Source organism: Nannobrachium achirus (genome assembly GCF_963921795.1).
Source record: "Nannobrachium achirus genome assembly, chromosome: 13".
Lineage (NCBI taxonomy): Eukaryota > Metazoa > Chordata > Actinopteri > Myctophiformes > Myctophidae > Nannobrachium > Nannobrachium achirus.
In genome coordinates, this window is record NC_137833.1 from 52,354,701 (window position 1) to 52,374,449 (window position 19,749).

Consider the following 19,749-nt stretch of genomic DNA (forward strand, 5'->3'; position numbering starts at 1 on the left):
CACCCCTGGACTTAAGCCACTGCACCCACTTTGAGAAACCCTGGGTTAGGGCCTTGTATTAAGCCAGGTAAGATAGAATAGCTTACTTTTTTTTTTACCCCCATGCTTCCTTAACCCTTTGTGTACGGGTGTTCATGAAGCAGCTGGTGCTGTCCTGTCCGGAGGAGTACTATGACGCTCTACTCTGCCCCCTGCTGGGCCCTCTGTTTGCCTACATGCTGCCGGTCAGGATTTCATCACGCACCGTTGCCCCCAATATCAGCATTGCAGCTATCATTCTGTTGTTATGATGCCATCATTAGTTATAGCATTTGTTTTTCTTCTGCTTGCGTATTGCAGAGGCTTAACACCAAGTGGCAGCAAATTAACCAGAGGACATCTGTTAGGTAAGTAAGTGTGCGTGCGTGCTTCCATTGAAACCGATCACATATAACTTTGTACTTTTTTTAACACATTTACTGCAGAACCCGACTAAAGTCGGTCTTTCAAATCCATGCGCTGAATGGTTACACTGTAACTCGACTTAAGTCGGGTTATAGCGGTTCCTATTGTAAAACCTAGCCTGCGGTCTGCGGCACCCGGGACTGATACAAAGTAGAGTTGTGCATTGGCACTGGCCTCACGATTCGATTCGATTACGATTCATCTGGTAACGATTCGATTCGATTATACGATGCATTGTGATGCATCACATTTTTCTATATTATTGCAAAACATGGCACATTTTTCATCAGTCAATATAAGCAGTCGGATACCCTATTTACGCACAATTTCTTAATTGCTATGAATTTATGGGTTCACACTTGTTATTTCTTATTTCTACAGTACCAACAGTCAAACCAGCACATTATAGGCCAATAGTGCTGTAATTTTACATTCCACAGAGCAGAAGACTCTTACTTTCCCACAACTCGACAAAGCACTTTTGTCTTGAAGTCCACCGACCGGACTTCAAGGGTTTACGATGGTCTGACTGACACGCATTATGCTGTCGCTCATTTTAGCTTTTACCGTTCGTCATTGACAAAACACTGCCGCTGTCATGGCTGTATGGAAGACTTATGAAGGGCTTGCTGTTCTTGTTTCACTCGTCGGTACTAGGAAACTACAGCACATGCGACAAAACGTTTTGTTTTACCGTACATGTATCGCAGGACGCAGGTGGGGGTGTAATGCTTGCAGCAGTGCTCATCTCACACATACGCCCGCCCAGCGCCTGTAGGAGAGTTAAATTAAATGTCACGTTGCTGAATCGATTCAGAATCGCGCACGCCCGAATCGCAATGCATCGCTGAATCGATTATTGTTGGCACCACTAATGCAAAGACTCAAATTCCCATAATCCATCAGGAGATGACGTCATCAGGAAATGCTACTTGCCGTTCACAGCAATGTAATGAATTTCAGTAAAATTGATGTTTCTCGGAATCGATCTCCAGGTCACGTTCTTGGTCAAAACAAGCTCTTTTCTACTGACCATAACCATAGCATGGATGATGGCGGTTATAATGGGTTATGGCTGGGGGAGTATAGTGAGGAGGTTGTGCTGATACTCTGCTCCTCCTGTGTGTGTGCAGTGAGGAGGACGAGGACGAGGTGGTGTATGAAGACAGCCAGGTGACCCAGGAGATGCTGGAGGAGCACCTGGTCCGCCTGCTCACCAGGGAGGTGCTGGATCTCCTCAGTAAGTCCACCTTGTTTCAACCATTGTTGACCCTCATTCACGCCTGAGGACCTGTTAGACCGGGTAGATCTGGCAAGTTACTTTGACCTGCAAAATGATCAATGCTCACTAATCAATGCTCAATACAGGAGGATAATACCTCTCGATCTTAACTGTCCTACTGCCAGATGTTATAATGTATCTATTGGGGCTGGTGCCAGCAAAAAGCAGCTTACCTTTGCGATGTTATAGAAAATTACCTATTGATATTTTCGAACTAATTCTTTTTACAATACAACGCTCATATGTGTACTTTGGCCTAGCTGGCGGCAGAGGGCAGCCTTATACAAAGAATTCATGTGAATTGGGCTGTTTCACTTGCCATCCATTCAGAGCACAGAAATGCATTTTCTAGAACAGATCCACAGAAAACAACCAGGAAGTGATTTGGGACTCCATTATTGCTAACGTGCGGTGGATTTTTGAGAGCAGCATTACGGGCGATGTTTTTACAGTACACGGCGGCGCGACCCCCCATCAGCTTACAGTCATCAGAAGAGGTAAAAAGAACGAGCCGTATTGGCAACGCACCGCCGTCAAAATTGGGGCGAACGGGAACGTCCGAAGCAGTAAAAGAGTTAACAAATGAACAACTTAAAACCCCATATACCCACAATGCATTGCGAGTAGGGTTGGGAAGCGGAACCGAAACCGAAGGAACCGGATCCAACATCCAGGAACCGGAATCTGTTCTATCACATTTGAAACCGTTTTCCGCTACCGGTTTTATCACACTGTCAGAGCTGGTTTGTGGACTTCACGTCAGCTCTACAATTACAATACGGGAGCCATGGTGTTGTTATTATTGCGACGGTGGGTCGCATTTAGTATGAAAACCTGCAGTTCATGTCTGTCCGTCCGTGCGTCACACCTCATGTCACGCTGCATATATGGCCAAGACATCTCATATACGGAGCTGGCAAATATCTCTACATCTAACCTCACGGACGCCTCTTAACAAGCTCCATATATGGCCAAGACGTCTCCATATCTGGAGCTGGCCAATACCTATCCACAAGTTTCCGCGGGAGTTTACTGGAGACTATCGGGACCAAACTTCCGGGTTTAACAGCAGACATACAAGCTCACGTCGCGTCGCAGATGCAACCCGTTGTGAGCTTGTAAATCGGCGGTGGAAGCTCGGTGCAGACGTCTGCGCAATGCACTATGGGGCGTTGGAAACTCGTGGATACATCAGACCTCACAGACCTAACATTGTTCGCTACGGGAGCCATGGTGTTGCTATTATCATGTCCTAACATTGTCCCATTCCCTCTAGCTGTGAGCTGTATCGCCAGAAAAGTGCCTGAACATGCAGGAGGGAACAAGGAAGAAGGAGACGGTAAGGATCGAATACTGTGTGTGTGTGTGTGTGTGTGTGTGTGTGTGTGTGTGTGTGTGTGTGTGTGTGTGTGTGTGTGTGTGTGTGTGTGTGTGTGTGTGTGTGTGTGCGTGCGCGTGTGTGTGTGTGTGTGTGTGTCCTTCTACATGAAGTTTCTTATTGTGTGTTTTGTGCTATGTGGTGAATGTGTGTGCACAAGGGATGGGACGACAAGCGATATTATCGTTTATCGTGATAAAAAACACTCACGATAAATCGTATCGTGGAGATTTACTTTATCGTGAAATCGTCCTCTGTCATGCACTGGGATCAATTCACCTTTTATTTGCCGAGCTCCATATCCGGTAAACCCTCTATTGGTAAAATGTACTTATAACATACGTACTTGATACAATCTCTTTGCCAAAAAATAGCTGATCTACAAGCTCACAACGTGACGCGTTGTGAGCTTGTAGATCTGCTATTTATGTTCTGCCCCAGGATAATGGATATTGGGGATATTTTGATTATCACAATAATATTATAAATCGCGATTTCTTTGGTCACAATAATCGTGATATGAAATGTTCATATCGTCCCATCCCTAGTGTGCACTTCTAGATTCAGTTTCTAACTTGTGGTAATATGGTGTGTGCGTGTGCGCGTGCACACGCTTGTAGATGAAGAGATGATGATGGAATCGTCCCATCCCGCTCCTGCACACGCCACAGATGAACTGACCGAGCTGGGGAAGTGTCTGCTGAAACATGAGGTCAGATTACAGTACCACGATGACGACACATGTTTGGCGTACTGTAGATTACAGTTACCTAGAGGCTTCCACTCAGCATATCCCTCGGTTTGTCTGGCATTGTCTTTGCCTTCAACGTTTTCTTCAGTCAAGCGAACTTGCCAGACGTAGCAGCAGTGTCATGTATTATTCAGCCTCTTCTGCTGCAAAGCCATTATCAGCCAGAGGAAGCAGTAATACCATTACCTTAGACCAGGGGTCTTCAACAGGGGGTCCGGGACCCCTAGTGAGTCCCCAGAGTTACTACAGGGGGTCCTCCAAATCTTTGAGTGATAGAAACTTTTTTTTTCTCCTTTTCTATATTAACCACTTCCATATTCGCGTCCATATTCTGAGAACTTTAGACAAAAATAGCTGCGAGGCGTTGTGAGCTTGTACTGTAGATCGGCTATTTTTGGCAAAAAAGCTTTGGTGTAGAGGGGAAAACGAAAGGTAAAGTGTATTTAGTATTGATGGTTCACAAGTGGTTAAATATCTGAAACACATATTGACATGAATCCAAAATACACTGATGATTGTGCTGTCAAACAATGAAACTATATGGAATCTATGGACAGGTTGTGGGGGTCCCTGCTCCATCTCTCTCTCAACTAAGAGGTCCTTGGTCTGAAAATGTTGAAGACCCCTGCCTTAGACACATAGAACACATCGTTAACTATACAATACCATCATGTTACACATAGAACACAACTATAATACGCAATTACACATTCCCTGCCTAGTCACATTTTGTAATTCTTTCGATTTTGCAACATAAATCTTCTTTTGGCGGTCCCTGGCACAAAACCTCTTCAGATGGGGGTTTGCGGCCAAATACATGTCAATTTGGGGGTTCTTGGAAAAACATATTCATGTATTCGCTTAAAAATGTTTCTCCTGACCGCGTTCCTCTGCCCAGGACATTTATATGGATCTGCTGACCCTGGCCTTCACCTCTCTGTCATGGAAAGACACCAGCAACTGTCACCGCTCTGCCTCCATGCTGTGCTGGGGCCTGCTACGTCAGGTAGGTCAATTACTGTACTGTAGGTCTGCTACGTCAGGTTGGTCAATTACTGTACTGTAGGTCTGCTACGTCAGGTTGGTCAATTACTGTACTGTAGGCCTGCTGCTGTAGGTCTGTTTGAAAATAGCAGATCTACAAGCAAACGAGTCGCGATGAGACTCGTTGTGAGCTTGTTGATCGGCTATTTTCAAACAGCCTAGGTATAAAATAGGGCTAAAGTGATCGGCAAACAAACTATTAACTAACGTATTCAAATAATTATAGTGGAGTAAAAGTACAATATTAGGAGCCGTCAGGTATGTCTTACTTAGTCCGTATAGTTCGTTTTCTAATACAGTACATTCTCCTGTTTCTTTTCACCTTGTGCTCACCAGGTGGCGTTCAACAACCTGCTTCCTGAGGCGGTCACATGGTTCTTCACCAGCGTGCTGAGGGGCCTGCAGATGCACGGGCAGCACGAGGTCTGCAACTCTGCCCTGTCCCAGCTGGCCATGGTCATCTATGAGAACCTGGTGAGACTGCTTTATTATCTATGAGAACCTGGTGAGACTGCTTTATTATCTATGAGAACCTGGTGAGACTGCTTTATTATCTATGAGAACCTGGTGAGACTGGCATGTTGTTGTTTATTGCGACCGTAGGTCACATTTACTACCAAAACCTCCACAGGCTGTCTGTCTGTCTGTCTGTCAGTGAGTGAGTCAGTGAGTCACACTTTTCCCCTGCTCATATCTCCACAACCGTTGCCCCCATCCATGCCACATTTTGCACACACACTCCTTACCTGCCAAACTACAACCTCCAAGGACCCCCGGAGCTACAGGGACCCCCAGCTCCCTGGGGGACCCCCAGATGTAAAAAAAAACCCAAATGTGCAAAAATGACCAAATGACCACCCCAACGGGGCTGCTCACGGGGAATTCCCGGGGACCACCGACTCCTGGTGCTCCAGAACGGATGCAAAAGTGGTGGTGCCCCCAGTGGAGGACCCCCTACACTGCAGCTCACATAAAATGCCGTAACTCCGGCTAGGAGCGACCGGGAGAGCCGGGAGTCTTACTGGTTATCTATGAGAACATGGTGAGACTGGCATGTTGTTGTTTATTATCTATGAGAACCTGGTGAGACTGGCATGTTGCTTATCTATGAGATGATGATGACGATGCGATTGCGGGAATTTTAGTTTTTCTCTTCAGTCGCTGCTGCCGCAGCCTGCAAGCTACGTTTTTTTAATATAAAACCTTATCAGGACACATGGCAGGATCAGGAAAATGTTACTGGAGAGCCAATGCAGATCCTTTTTTTTACATACAGTTTTTAACTGCTTCGCTACTTTTTGAGCAGATAAACAGCAGCGTAATGTTGGATTAAATGCAACAAAAAAATTCATCTGTCAAGACATTGGCACAGAAGGCTTTTTAAAATAGCTCGTCATATCTCATCATTGGTAGTAAATGAGTTAACAAACATACTACATTTGTCTACAATAAACTTTCCTTTCCTCCCCTGTCCATGTGTGTCCCTGTGCAGCGACCGCGCTACATGGAGCTGAGGGCGGTGATGGTGCAAATCCCAAACATCACGGTGGAGGCCCTGGACCAGTACGACAACAGGCTGCTGGACCCCAACGGGCAGACTGTTGGCGAGAAGAAGAGGAAAGACCAGTTCAGGAAACTCATAGCTGGCACTGTGGGGGTACGGTCATGATCCACACACTAGAGGGCAGTGTTTCTCTAATATGGCCATCACCCTGCAGCATAGACCAATAGTTCTCCAACTTTTATATTTCAAGGTCTCCCCTAAACTCTGTGTACAAATGGAATAGGTACATTTGGTTCCATTTGAACACTGTCAGAGTTACAGAATTGTAAGGGTCCATTTAGAACCCCCTCCTAAAGGAACCCAGAGGGTTCCTGGAATCCTCTTTGGGGCCTTTTCCACCGGCAAATGGGATGAACCAGAGGTGAGCTTTTCCACCAAGAACCGGAGTTGGTTCTGAACCGTAAAAGTTGGTTCAGAACCAGAACCACAAAAGCCTTTGTTTTTCCAGTGAACCACCATCTAAACTGTGGTACAATGGCTCTGGTTCAATCTGGTGGAAACGCAAGCCGGTTTACAAGAACGAACCAAGGTTCCAAGAAAGTTGAACCGGCATTGGTTCTGGAACCAAGGTTCTTTTGGTGGAAAAGGCCCCTTTGAGAACTGTTGCTGTCGACTGCTCAACAAACAGTCTTGGATATAATGCTGTAATTCACTGCTCAGCGTTGCAATTTCGGGGCTGTGTCATAAATTGAATGTTCTAGGCAGAGAAAATTGTACAGTAACTCAAAGGGGCTGTACAACCTAACAAAGTTTCTTCTTCCTCCTGGTAGGCTTGTACTTTACCATCTTGGACGACTGTGTTTACTCTGTTAACTTCTTTTTTCCCCTCTTTCTCTTTCTTTTCTTTTTTTTTTGTAAAACTCTGATCTCCTGTAGAAAGCCCTGTGCCAGCAGTTCAGAAAGGAGGTTCATATCCGGAATCTGCCGTCCCTCTTTAAAAAGTCCAAGCCAGAGAAAGAGATTTTGACTGAATTCGGCTTGGCAGCTCTCTTCTCCCCCGACCAGGACGCCCTTTAGGAGCACACGGACCATCTGAATGAAAGACCTCACACTGGACTGCAGAAGCTCACACACACACACACACACACTCACGCGCGCACACACAAATTGGGCAGCAGGCAGGATACAGGATAAGTGGGCACTCAGGACATCTGGGCGCCTCGATGTCAAATTGTCTATTTTGTCCCAAAATGTAAAAAGAAAAAATATATATATTTAAGTAATGTAATTAAAGTATACACGATGAGAATATGCACTGTACATCTTGATTTTATCCTTCAATTTCTTGTTTATGCCCCAAAATGACTGAATGTACAGGTCTTGTAGCAATTTTAGAAATATTAGACCTTAATTGCTGAATGCTTAAGCATGGTCTAATCATGCATACTTTACTTTAAAAAGAAAAAGAAAAAAAGAAATAACATTTTCCAAATATTTTATTTTTTAACATTTTGGGAAAAACTGCCTATTTAACACTGAGGTACACACCTATCCTGTTACCACCAGAAACACACCTCACGTACATGACTTGACTGTGAGTGCACAAACTAAAGCTGGGTTATCTACTCCTGAAGGATATACAAAGCATACCTCAGGTATATGAAATCCCCATACAAAGGACAAGCCGAAGAAACCCTACACGTTAACATCACCATTTAGTACAACTGGAATTGGAAGAAGCAGTACAAATCGCTCCTTTCGATTGATATTATTCTAGTATGGTTTTAAAAATGAGCGTCTGTCTCTTTTTGGTGTGACTGTTGTAATATGCCTCCAGATAGGGGTGGGCGATATGGTGATAATTATCGTTGCAACGATACAATGTCTCCACGATATGCCTTTTCAGAGGTATCGTATATCGTGATAGAATTGAGGGAGCCTTCCTGTTTAATCCTGTTTAATCGTTAATACAGAGATTCATTGCAGAATTCAATTTAAACCTTCATTTTGGTCTAAATCAGTAGTTCTCAAACTTTAAAATGTCAAAGTCTCCACTTAACTCTGACAGTATACAAATGAAACCAAATGGATTTGGTTTCATTTGTATACTGTCAGAGTTACATACTTGTAAATTGTTCAATTTAGACCTCCCAAAAGGAACCCAGAGTCTAGTTTTTGTTAAGTAACTTGAAAAATAACATAAAAACCAACGTGAAAAAGAATCGTGATAAAATCGTGTATCGTGATACAGCTTGGGAAAATATTGTGATATTGTATTTTTCCATATCGCCCACCCCTACCTCCAGATAATACTGCATTTGTCCCCCTGTCTTATACAGTTCAGTTGGTGAAGACAGGAATTGCATTTTCCTTTTCTTTTTCTCTTTGTTCATGTGTTGTTCATGGTCATGCTTCACCGGTCACACAAACACTGACTACAAACTGCAGTTCAGTGCCAAAAGAACATATCACTTAACTTGGTCAGCGCGGTCTGTTAATGGGAGTTGACTGATCTAAGGAAAAAGATGAATTTCGTATGACTTAGTGGAAAAACAAACAAACTAGTGGTGAACTTAATAGCTAATGTAAAACAAAAGAAAAAGGAAAGGAGTTCACTACTGTATGTTGTACTTAAATTGTTTCAGTTAGTCATAGATTATTATTTTTTCTTTTATATACAATGTATCGTTTTTGTTTTGGACACTCCTGCTTCCAGTGAAAAAGAAAAAAAAAAGGACACACCAGCCCTACATTCCTTCATTGTTAAAGGGATCGTTATGTTTTAGTCAAGTTTTTTTTTTTCATTGTCATTTTTTTTCTTTTCTTTTTTTTATGTGCAGGCTCATACTTAATTTATGCTGTGTCGTAAGACGAAAGTATGAATCAGCGTTTAGTCACAATTAACAAACAAATGGGAGGCATTTCCTTTTATATTGTGGCTTGGATTTGATGTGTTCCTCGTGAATTCACACCCAACCTACACCTATGCCATGAAGGGCATAAAGGGACTATTTTTCTATTGATTACACACCCCATGCAGACTTGATGACAGTGGTTCTGTATGGAGACACAAAGAGTCTCCTTTATGTCTCCCATTGCTGGAACCGCTGGCATCAAATTATTGGCTTAGGAATGCGACAAAAACAAAAAAATATCCATGAAGTCTGAGTAATGGATAGAAAATAAGTCATTTTGGGGTGAATTAATCCTTTAAAGTTAAATGCAGACCTGTAGACACTTATTAGCCCACGGAGCCCCATTTGAAAAGAAATGCCAGGGACCCCCATAAGAGAAGAGTTTTACGGCTCAAGCATGATTCCCAACCATTTTAATTTCAAGGACCCCCAGCTTGACTTGCGTTAGGCTACGGACCCCCATTTAATTGCATTTATATCTCTGGGACCCCAATTTATATTTTAAAATCAACGTTCCATTTGTATGCTCTTTGAGTTGCAGACCCATAGGGGTCCATTTTGTTCCTAACTATGATTTAGCTGGGGACCCCCCTGGAACTCCCTCAAGGACCCCTGGGGGTCCCACTTTAAGAAGTACTGCTCTACATTTCACATCACCTCCCTTCCCCCACCGGACACAATTATCCAGTCGTGATTTTTATTTTTTCCTGCCAGATGACCATTGATGTCTACAGTTTTTATTTATTTACATATTACAAATCCAGATTGTAGCAAATCTGTTATTGACCATTTTTAAAGCCTCTCCCGTGGCAAGCCAACGTGAACCCTATCCCTATTCTGGCCATATAATAGGGCGAAAATAGCTGATCTACAAGCTCACAGCATGTCACAACGTGGGTTTGTCGGTTGCTTGCTATTTTTGACAAAGATTTGGTGTAGACTAGCAATAGCCCCCCTTTTTAACACTTACGGTACATTGCATAGGCCGAACTATCAGAATGCAAAATGCATAAAGATAGTCTTAAAGATGTCATTTGAAGACTTCGAGAGAATGTGTGGCAGGTGTGAATAGGATATCATTTACTTTCTATAATCCCACACCATATTTTATGATAATCCTAACCATAGACATTAAAATACTTACATTTTTAATTATCTGCAATGTTGGAATTTGGAAAATAAGACTTGAAAGGGTGCCATAGTACTGCAATCAATGTCAACAGTAATACAATACCAGTAAGCGACTCGTACATGGGTGTGTGTGCGCATTCGCCTGGGTGGCGGCAGACTGCTGGGTGAGCGCTGGCACTTTGGCATGGGATCAACTTTGACCAAAAAAAAAGAAATCACAGACCTGGTTGGTTGGTTTAAGTTGGACAAAATGTGGCCATACTTTCCCAAATATGGAGATGACTGACATCGTTTTACAGTAAGATATGATGTGAAACTATTTATAGTCTGGTTGTCCAAAATGTTATGTAATGATGGTGACGTCATCACCCCGTTGATGACGTCACTCTGTTTTTCAAGGGCTTTCCCATTGGATGACGTAAACACAGACAGACAGATGGACATCGATTTTACCTAATTTATAGTTCGATATATATATATCCGTATCCATATAGCTATATCTGGAGTTTGTATGTATGGCTATCAAGGGTTTGATGAGGTCAGTGTCGTGATCTTCATACTGTATATGGAGATCCCGGTGATGATAGTCAGCTCCGTGTATGGAGACACACACACACACACACACACACAGAAGGGTGGTGGAAGTGGTTTGGTTGTTTGACTGTCCGAAGTCAAATGTGACATCACATCATTGTGATGTCAGAAGAGCATGAGGTGTGACAGACATGAGCTGGAGGTTTTCATTCTAAGTAGCGACCTACGGTTGCAATTAAGGAAACAGACTATAGTATATCGATAAGCATTTCTAAAGTAGTGTTACAATGTCAAATAAGAGGGGTACAATGTTTTAGTTTCATATATGGTTTTTGTTTTGTATTTTCGTCTTTTTTTATTAAGCCCCAAACTTCCCCAAAATGTAATTGGTCTAGAACCGGGGCCATTAGTAGCCTACTATGACATTTTGTGAATGATTCAATTCCTTTTTTTTATATATATATATGTAATAAAATGACCTAGCTCCCTCCCTCTACTGTAGTTGATTGTTCACCTGTGTTCATTTTGTTAAACACAAAAAATAAAAGTGTACAGATAAGAAAATAATATGACAACGTAGTGCCGTTTATATTTTGCTGTTTCTAAAATAAAACCTGTATTGACAATGGTGTGTATTGATTATACATTCTTCTCTCTCTCTCTATGTTGTGGTTCATAAGCAGTGGTGTAAAAAGTACATTTTTTAGGTATTTTCAATTTTCAGTACTTTTACTTCTACTCCACTACATCTCTGATCCAAATATTGTAGGCCTACTTTTACTTCACTAAGTTTACTTCGATTATAGGCTACAAAACCACAAGTTCAGCCCTGTATACATTTAGGACATTTGAAAATAAATTGTGAGCTTGTAAATCTGATATTTCAAAAGATTATTATAGCCTAGGCTACATTTGGAAATTTGAAATGGGACATTCTGCATAAGTAGCCTACTTTTACTTTTGGTACTTTAAGGCATATTGAGCGGACCCCCATTTGGGTACCAATACTTTTGTACATTTACTCAAGTACATTTTGAATTCCAGACTTTTACTTGTAAGTATTTCTACATTACAGAATTGATACTTTTACTTCAGTAAAGATTTGTAGTACTACTTTTTCCACCACATTTCATAAGTCAGTCCATTGTTGCGCGTGCATAAAGTCGAGCACGCTATTAAAATGAGTCAAAGAAGAAGTGGCTGGTGGGCCAGTTCAAAGCTGTTACCAATGATACTAATGAAGGCGCTGTTCCATTTCATGTAGCTGCACAGAGGTTCTCAAACCTTCAAGGACTCCCATAACAAATGGATTTGGTTCCTTGTATGCTCTCAGAGTTACACATCTTTTTAAGGGGTAATTTGGAACCCCCAAGTTACCCACTTTGGGACCCACCGGTGTAGCAGAGTGTTTCCAGTGAGCCAACATCCTCAACATCAGCACCCTGACTCTGTTTGACCAGAATGGAACAGAGCCTTCATTAGTATCATTAGCAACACCTGTGAAGGAAGTGAGAAGAGACCCAACTTCTCTTCTTGGCCTAGCTGGGAATAACCTTTCAATATATCCAAAATGAGCCTGTTGTTGTGTTCACTGTGTGTTGTGTCATGGTGTTCCGTGGTGGTGGTGTCTGTGCGTCAAGGTGCGGGTCACCACCAGATCATGACCGGCGCGCCGCGCCGCGTGTCGCCGAACCGCGGTGATGTTCTCCGGGCTGCGCGCTTCGCGGTGGGCGAGTTCAACCGCGGCAATGACCAGGACCTGCTGGCCTACAAAATCCTCAACATATCGTCGGCCAAAACTCAGGTAAACAGTGGTGGGAAATAGAAATATTACTCGAATGTTTTACTTACTTTAATACTTTAAGTAGAAGTATAAATAAGCCTACTGCAATGTGCAGTAGAAATACTCTGTTGCAAGTAAAAGTCCGTTATTCAAAAGTGAGTATCAATATGTACAAAGTAGCCTACCATTAAAGTATCATTATGCAGACTAATTATTAGATCTATAAGCTCACAATGCATCGCATCATGACACATTGTGAGCTCGGAGACTATTTTCAAATGGCCAAAATGTAGGCCTATATGGCTGAAGTGGTTAATGTATGTTTTGTAGGCTATTAATAACCAATTAGCACTGAGATTCTCATGAATGTAAAGTGTGTTATTAATAAAATGCATTATTGTTATTATAATTTACACAAGTAAAGTAACATGTTTTCCAATAATTGTAGTGGAGTAAAAGTACACTATTTGCTTCTGAGATCATGTAGGCTAGTTGAGTAGAAGTAAAAATACTGAAAATTGGAAATACTCCTGTAAAGTACCTCAACATTGTACTAAGTACATTACTTGAGTAAATGTACTGTCCATTTGGTTCTGTTTGTATAGTGTGTGCCAGCGGTCATTGTAGTCCTTAGCGGCCATCTCTTGGGTAAAAACACAGGTGTTTCAATTGTTTGATTGCATAGAACTAATGCTTTACTCCAATCAGAACACCTGTGTAAGGCTGTGTTTACCCAAGAAATGGCCGCTCTTAGAACTACATTTGGCACACCCTATAGTAACGTTTAGCAGACTGAGTGGGGCAGTCCCACTCCAACCAACCATAGCCCCCCACTCAGCAGACAAGGCAAGCAACCCACAACGCCAAGAGAGTTAGCTCCCTTGGAGGAGCGAGTTGCGCCCAGATCTCTTGCAGGGTCGTTACAGTATGCTTTCAGAGTTACAGACCTAAGGGTCGATTCACACTCAAATAAGGAGCGTAACTCATTTCGGTTCGGGAGGGCTCCCCGACCTGAAATTATTTAAGTTCGGGGGGAGTCCATTCATACTTTCTTAACGGCTAGTGCCGAAGTCGCTTGTAAATATTGAAGGTCCATGGCATGACAACGTTTGTGGCCGATAAATGAGCGTTGCAGGGCGGATACATATCTGACTGGCCCTCGCGCTGCACGCTGAATGACTGGAGGTCCAGTGAGTAGCAGCTCCAGCAGACAGCAGCACCAGTGACGGGGTCTCTTCTCTCTCTCACTCACTCTCACAAACGCTTGAGCTCTTTCGAAATCGAAAACACTTAATCCACAAGCTCACATCACACAGTCACAACTCGTCGTGGAAAACCTAGTATCAACACGGAACACTAGCAAAGTAGTGGGGGGGGGGGGGGGGGGGGAGGAATTCAGGAGTGTTGGCAATGGCAGGTATGCACTTAGGGTCCCTGGACCACACTCTGAGAACCACGGCATCTTAAACCACTGTTTCCCAAACAGTGGGACCCATTTGTGGGTCGTGGACCGATTTTCTTTTTATGGGTCACGAGTCACGGCTCGAGTAAAAATCCCATTTTCTTTTCCTACATTAAAATTATTTTGTGTACATTTTAAAAACAAAACAAACAAATTTAAGAAATTCCATAAACGTCTAATTTCTCTTTTGGGTCTCGAGATAAAACGTTTGGGAACCGCTGCTACGAGCGACAAAAAGCTGATAAATGCTTAACCCAACCATTTCTCCTTGTAGGTAGTTGCGGGTATTAATTACATCCTCAAAGTCCAGCTGGGACGCACTCTGTGTGACAGAAGCAGCGCCGTTGATCTGGAACCCTGTGCTTTGGAACCTGATGCCAAGGTAAGAGATAACAACCCCCCCCCCCCCAGGAGGAGTCATTTGCAGCAGGGGTCTTCAACGTGTTCAGGCCAAGGACCCCTTAGTTGAGAGAGAAATGAAGCAGGGACCCCCCACAACCTGTTCATAGATATAGTTTCATTGTTTGACAGCACGATCAACAGTGTATTTTGGATTCATGTTAATGTGTGTTTTCAGATATTTAACCACTTGAATGGTCAATACTTTATAAACTTGACCTTTCACTGTACTTGGTGTGCTCTTTTCCCCCTCCAAAGCTCTTTGCAGAAAATAGCAGATCTACAAGCTCACAACGCCTCGCAGCAGCTCTTTGCTGAAAATAGACGATCTACAAGCTCACAACACCTCGCAGCGAGCTTGTAGTCTGCTATTTTTGGCTAAAGTTCTCCGAATATGGACGCTAGGGTTCAAGTGGTTAATATAAGAAAGGGGGGGAAAAACAAGTTCCTATCACACAAAAATTTGGAGGACCCCCCTGTAGTCACTCTGTTGACGCCCTAGGGGTCCCGGACCCCCTGTTGAAGACCCCTGATTTACAGTATATTGGTGGTGGAAGAGTACAGCCGAATATCGTCCACCAATGTTCTGTTTATTTCAGAAACTACGATGCCATTTCACCGTTACTCGAATCCCCTGGAAAGGCGCCACTGTGCTCGCAGAGAACAAATGTGTTAAGAGGAAAATCGCTGGAAATCCAAATTACATGCAGACGCCATGTGATCAAACTCCTTTTTTGTTCTGTTTATAGATGTGTTCATTCGTGCCTTGGAGGCTTTATGATGGACTTAGAGTGAACTACGGTATACACTGCATTGTGTCCAGCGGTTGATTGAAGTGTCATGTAGGCTTGTCTGTCTGTCTGTCTTGACATGGATAAATCATGTATTTATGCCAGCTGGTATAAGCAATGCATGAATAAATTCCAATGGCTTACAATCCTACTGCAGTGGCACAGTTATTCTTTTCAAATGAGTAGGCTAACAGGTTCTCAAACATTAACTATGTCAAGTGGTGGACTTGTAAACATTTTTTCCATCTTATTTGTTTATTTTTCCCAAGATGAAAGATCTACTAGCTCACAGTGCACCATTTTGAATAGCCAGAAAATATAATGGGGCTTACTCATGCCATGGTGAGTAGAGTTCAATAATATTTTTTGGTTTTTGTCACATTCCTAAGACAAAAATTTGATTCGAGTAAATTTACCCCCATTGATTCCGGATGGGGACCCGTTTCGAAACGGGTCCCCATCTGGAACGAATGGGGTAAATTTATTGTTATCCCATTTTTGTCTTAGGAATGCGACAAAAAACTAAAAATATTTTTGAACTCTAGTGTCTATTGCGTGACTAATCAATAGAAAAAAAGTCATTTTGGGTGTGAACTAGTCCTTTAAGTGTTTAAACCATAGGTCTTCAACAGGGGGTTCGGGGACCCCTAGGGGGTCTGGTCTTCAGAGCTACTACGGGGGGCCCCCATTCTGGGGGGGGAACATTCACCAATAAACTTGTAGATTTATATCTATTTTTGGCTAAAAGATTTGTTGTGTAGGGGTGCCCACTGGCCTAGTGGTCCAGGCGCATACCACATAGGCTCTGATGCCTGACAGCGTGTTGCGAGTTTGAGTCCCGATCCCGACGACCTTTGTTGCGTGTCACTCCCCATCCCGTCTAGTCTACTATCCTATCAATAAAGGAATACAAGCCCCAAAAAGAAAAATATTCGGTGTGTAAAGAGGGGAGAAAAAATCCTACTTCTTACTTGCTTCTACTATCATCCTTTTTGTGCTGGATTTCCAAACGTCACCAAATACGTAAGCAAGTCAGGAAGTGGGTGCCCGTCCCGATGGTCCCGCCCCTTGGAAATGGCAGGTTTACCACTGAGACTGAGGTCACGTTTAGAAAAGCGATTTTCACAGAAAGACAAGCCCAAAGTCGCTTATAATAAGCAGACTTGGCAACACTGTGTGCTTGTGTTAAAACGGACACATGGCTGCTCAGCTCGGCCGCACCCCAGCTTCTGAATGCTGGATTACAAAATGACAGTAAAGTTTCGTCGACAAATTTAACACTGGGAGGCAATAGAGCCCGATCCCAATTTTAGAGTACTAGAAGCTGGGTCTAGTCGGCGACCTGGCCAACTCGGAACAATGTAAATAGGGAATGAATGCCCCGCCCTTTAATGCAAACCCCATTATACCTGTTTTCATAGGATCCGTTTTGACCATCTGTCTGCCTGTGTCCATTTATGCCCATATATGGAGATATCTGTATCTGTCTGTCTGTCTGTCGGCGTCCATTTTATGTCCATATGTGGAGATCACTGCAGTTATAGTTCTGGGTCCATTTTATGCCCATATATGGAGATATCTGTCTATCTGCGTCCATTTTATGCCCATATATGGAGTATCTGTCTGTGCCTCCAACTGTGTTGCAGACACAGTGCCGGTTCCCCCTTTAATGTTTTGAACATCTGTTTGCCTGTGTCCATTTATGCCCATATATGGAGATATCTGTATCTGTCTGTCTGCGTCCATTTTATGCCCATATATGGAGATCTTTGACCATCTGTTTGCCTCTGTCCATTTATGTCCATATATGGAGATATCTGTCTGTGTCCCTTTTATGCCCATATACGGAGATATCTGTCGGGTCGAGGCAAGGCCCCTGTATTGCCCATATATGGAGATCTCTGTATCTGCCCATATGCCCATATATGGAGATCTCAGTCTGTGTCCCTTTTATGCCCATATATCTGTCTGTGTCCCTTTTATGCCTATATACGGAGATATCTGTCGGGTCGAGGCTAGGCCCCTGTATCTGCCTGCAGTGATGTCACAATGACTCAGCGCTTGCGCCCGGCACTGCAGTGATGTCACAATGAGTCAGCGCTTACGCCGATTTTGCGCCGATTTCCGCATAAGGAGATTCCGAACGTTTCGCGCCGGTTCGGGAAAACCGCGCGTCGGGTCGGGTCGAGACCCGGCACTGCACTCCGTGCCGCGGCGGGGAACGCGCGTGCCGAATCTGAAGCCGGTGGGACGAACGGTTCTCGAGATACGCGGATTACAGACACACAGACAGACAGAGACTTCTCGCATTTATAGATAGATTAGACTCCTAGTCCACCAATGACTGATATTATGTGTTAAAAGTGCTAAATAATTTATAATTATTTTTTTTCTATAATTTTTATCCCACGATTTTGCAACCCATTTTTCACCCAGTGCCAATTGCCTATGTAATCCTGGGCTCTGCTCTCCCTCTGCCTCGCCTGGGGAGACAACGGACTGACCTCATGCTTCCTTCAATGCATGAGTAGTCCAAGTTGTTTCTTTTCACCTGACTGGGGGGATTTCCCCGGGATGGACGTAGCGCGTGGAAGGAACACGTTATTCCAACCAGTTCCTTTCCCCTACATGAAGCGCCCCGGCTGGCCAGGGGGAGGCATTATTGAGACCAGGATTACTGCATGTTTTTGTGAGGGTATCAATCCTAGGAGACACGGGGAGAACATGCAAACTCCACACAGAAAGGCCCTATCGCCGACCCCACCTAGGGTGTGGGTGCTGATGACGCGGAGGGAGAAACACGCCCCCAGCACCCACAGCGTCCCTCGGCGGGAATCGAACCCAGGACCTTCTAGCTGTGAGGCGAAGCACTAACCAAATTTATAATTAATTTGAGTATTTTTTTTCTTCTTCTTATTTGTTTGTTAGGCTTTTAGGCTTTTTCTAAAAGTAGAAAATATACTGACAGTTTGAAATCGGGACATATTATCACTTGCAGACACTGAAGAAACAAAAAAGTCAATTGATTGTTAAGGATCACTTAATAGTAGTAATAATAATAATAAAACATAATACCTTGAAAATAATTTGCATGTAGGTATACATATGAAGAGGTTAACATGTTTCTATACCTATAAGAGTCAAATTTGTCATCGCCCTTCAAATAATCATAATAATCATCCTTTGTTATATTGTCAGTGACAACACAATGATACAAGCGGCATATAAATATCAATTGGGGGATAATACAGTGGATCTAAGTGGTTGGCGTGGGTTGAACCAGAGGTTAACACGTAGGGCTGTCACAATTATTACATAATTGTCTAAACACAGTTACCGGTATTTGACATAATCGCGATTATTTTTCATGATCGCCATAATCGTTTCCATGTCGAACAAGTCAAAAATAGTGAAAATAGCAGATATCTGCTATTTCCACTATCAATGTTCTTTAAGTATAAAGTTGTCAAATATGTCAGTAATTTCGTTAGGTTCTGTGTCATATCTACCATGTGCAACTTCAAAGCCTACAAGCCAAACAGGAATGTAATTGTCAACGACAAAAACACAATTAAATCGTTAATCGCAATTATTTGAGTGTCAATTAATCGTCATGTAAAATCATAGTCCTAATCGTGACAGGCCTAGGCGTGGGTTGAACCAGAGGTTAACACGCGACGTGGTGGGGCTTGGCTTCAGTTTTACAGTAAAAAACGGTGCACATTGTAAGCAGCTCACGGCCACACCCCTCTTATCCAGCGGCCTAATGTCTCTAATTACGGACGTCTTAATCAAACCGAAGCTGACCGTAAAGAAGTGTCTGACACAGTGGATTAGAGAGAGAGAGAGAAGGAGAAGGAGGGGACGGTTCTCCTCTGACCGGGGAGTGCCAGGATGGACTCTGCCCTTTCCATCTGCCACCCTGCTCACCCACCCAGGACACACAACGGGCGCGTGCACTCATACGTGTGTCTGTCTCTCTAGCACACACACGCACGCACGCACACACGCATGTATTTGTGTTACTATATAGTAGTGGGGACTCCCAACATTATAGGATGGCAAGTTTATGAATGCCTTTTTTTTCTTTTTAATTTTCATTTTCAAACACGATTAAAAAATAATAATCGGTGAGCGACACACAAATAAGTACAAATGAGGCGTAACTCTTATACCCCAACCCATATATGCCTAAACCTCTAAATGCCTAATCCTAGAACCTAGAATTTCTTTTTTCTTCTTATTTTTTCCCCCTATAATTGTAAGCCTAATTGTAATTCATTACTTTTTAACCCATTCTGGACGGGTACATTAAAGTCTATTACCCCCTC

General features: G+C 43.1%; 2 protein-coding genes across 2 annotated transcripts in view; both read left to right on the top strand.

Moving 5' to 3' along the window:
- xpo5 (exportin 5) overlaps positions 1-7,480 on the top strand; it is a gene marked incomplete at its 3' end in the record, with an annotated part of 29,606 nt that extends 22,126 nt beyond the window's left edge. Inside the window, exons 25-33 of the mRNA XM_080740128.1 lie at positions 144-224; positions 340-386; positions 1,578-1,684; positions 3,003-3,065; positions 3,725-3,816; positions 4,754-4,861; positions 5,236-5,373; positions 6,392-6,556; positions 7,340-7,480. Coding sequence (XP_080596254.1) covers positions 144-224; positions 340-386; positions 1,578-1,684; positions 3,003-3,065; positions 3,725-3,816; positions 4,754-4,861; positions 5,236-5,373; positions 6,392-6,556; positions 7,340-7,480 — 942 coding nt within the window. The remainder of the gene's footprint in view (positions 1-143; positions 225-339; positions 387-1,577; positions 1,685-3,002; positions 3,066-3,724; positions 3,817-4,753; positions 4,862-5,235; positions 5,374-6,391; positions 6,557-7,339) is intronic.
- Positions 7,481-10,569: 3,089 nt separating this feature from the next.
- On the top strand, positions 10,570-15,457 carry LOC308297422 (cystatin-like; the record flags this gene model as incomplete). The annotated part of the gene is made up of 4 exons (XM_080740830.1): positions 10,570-10,573; positions 12,624-12,787; positions 14,503-14,610; positions 15,377-15,457. 4 exons carry the CDS (start codon positions 10,570-10,572, stop codon positions 15,455-15,457), a joined length of 357 nt encoding a protein of 118 aa, XP_080596956.1.
- Positions 15,458-19,749: the final 4,292 nt, after the last annotated feature.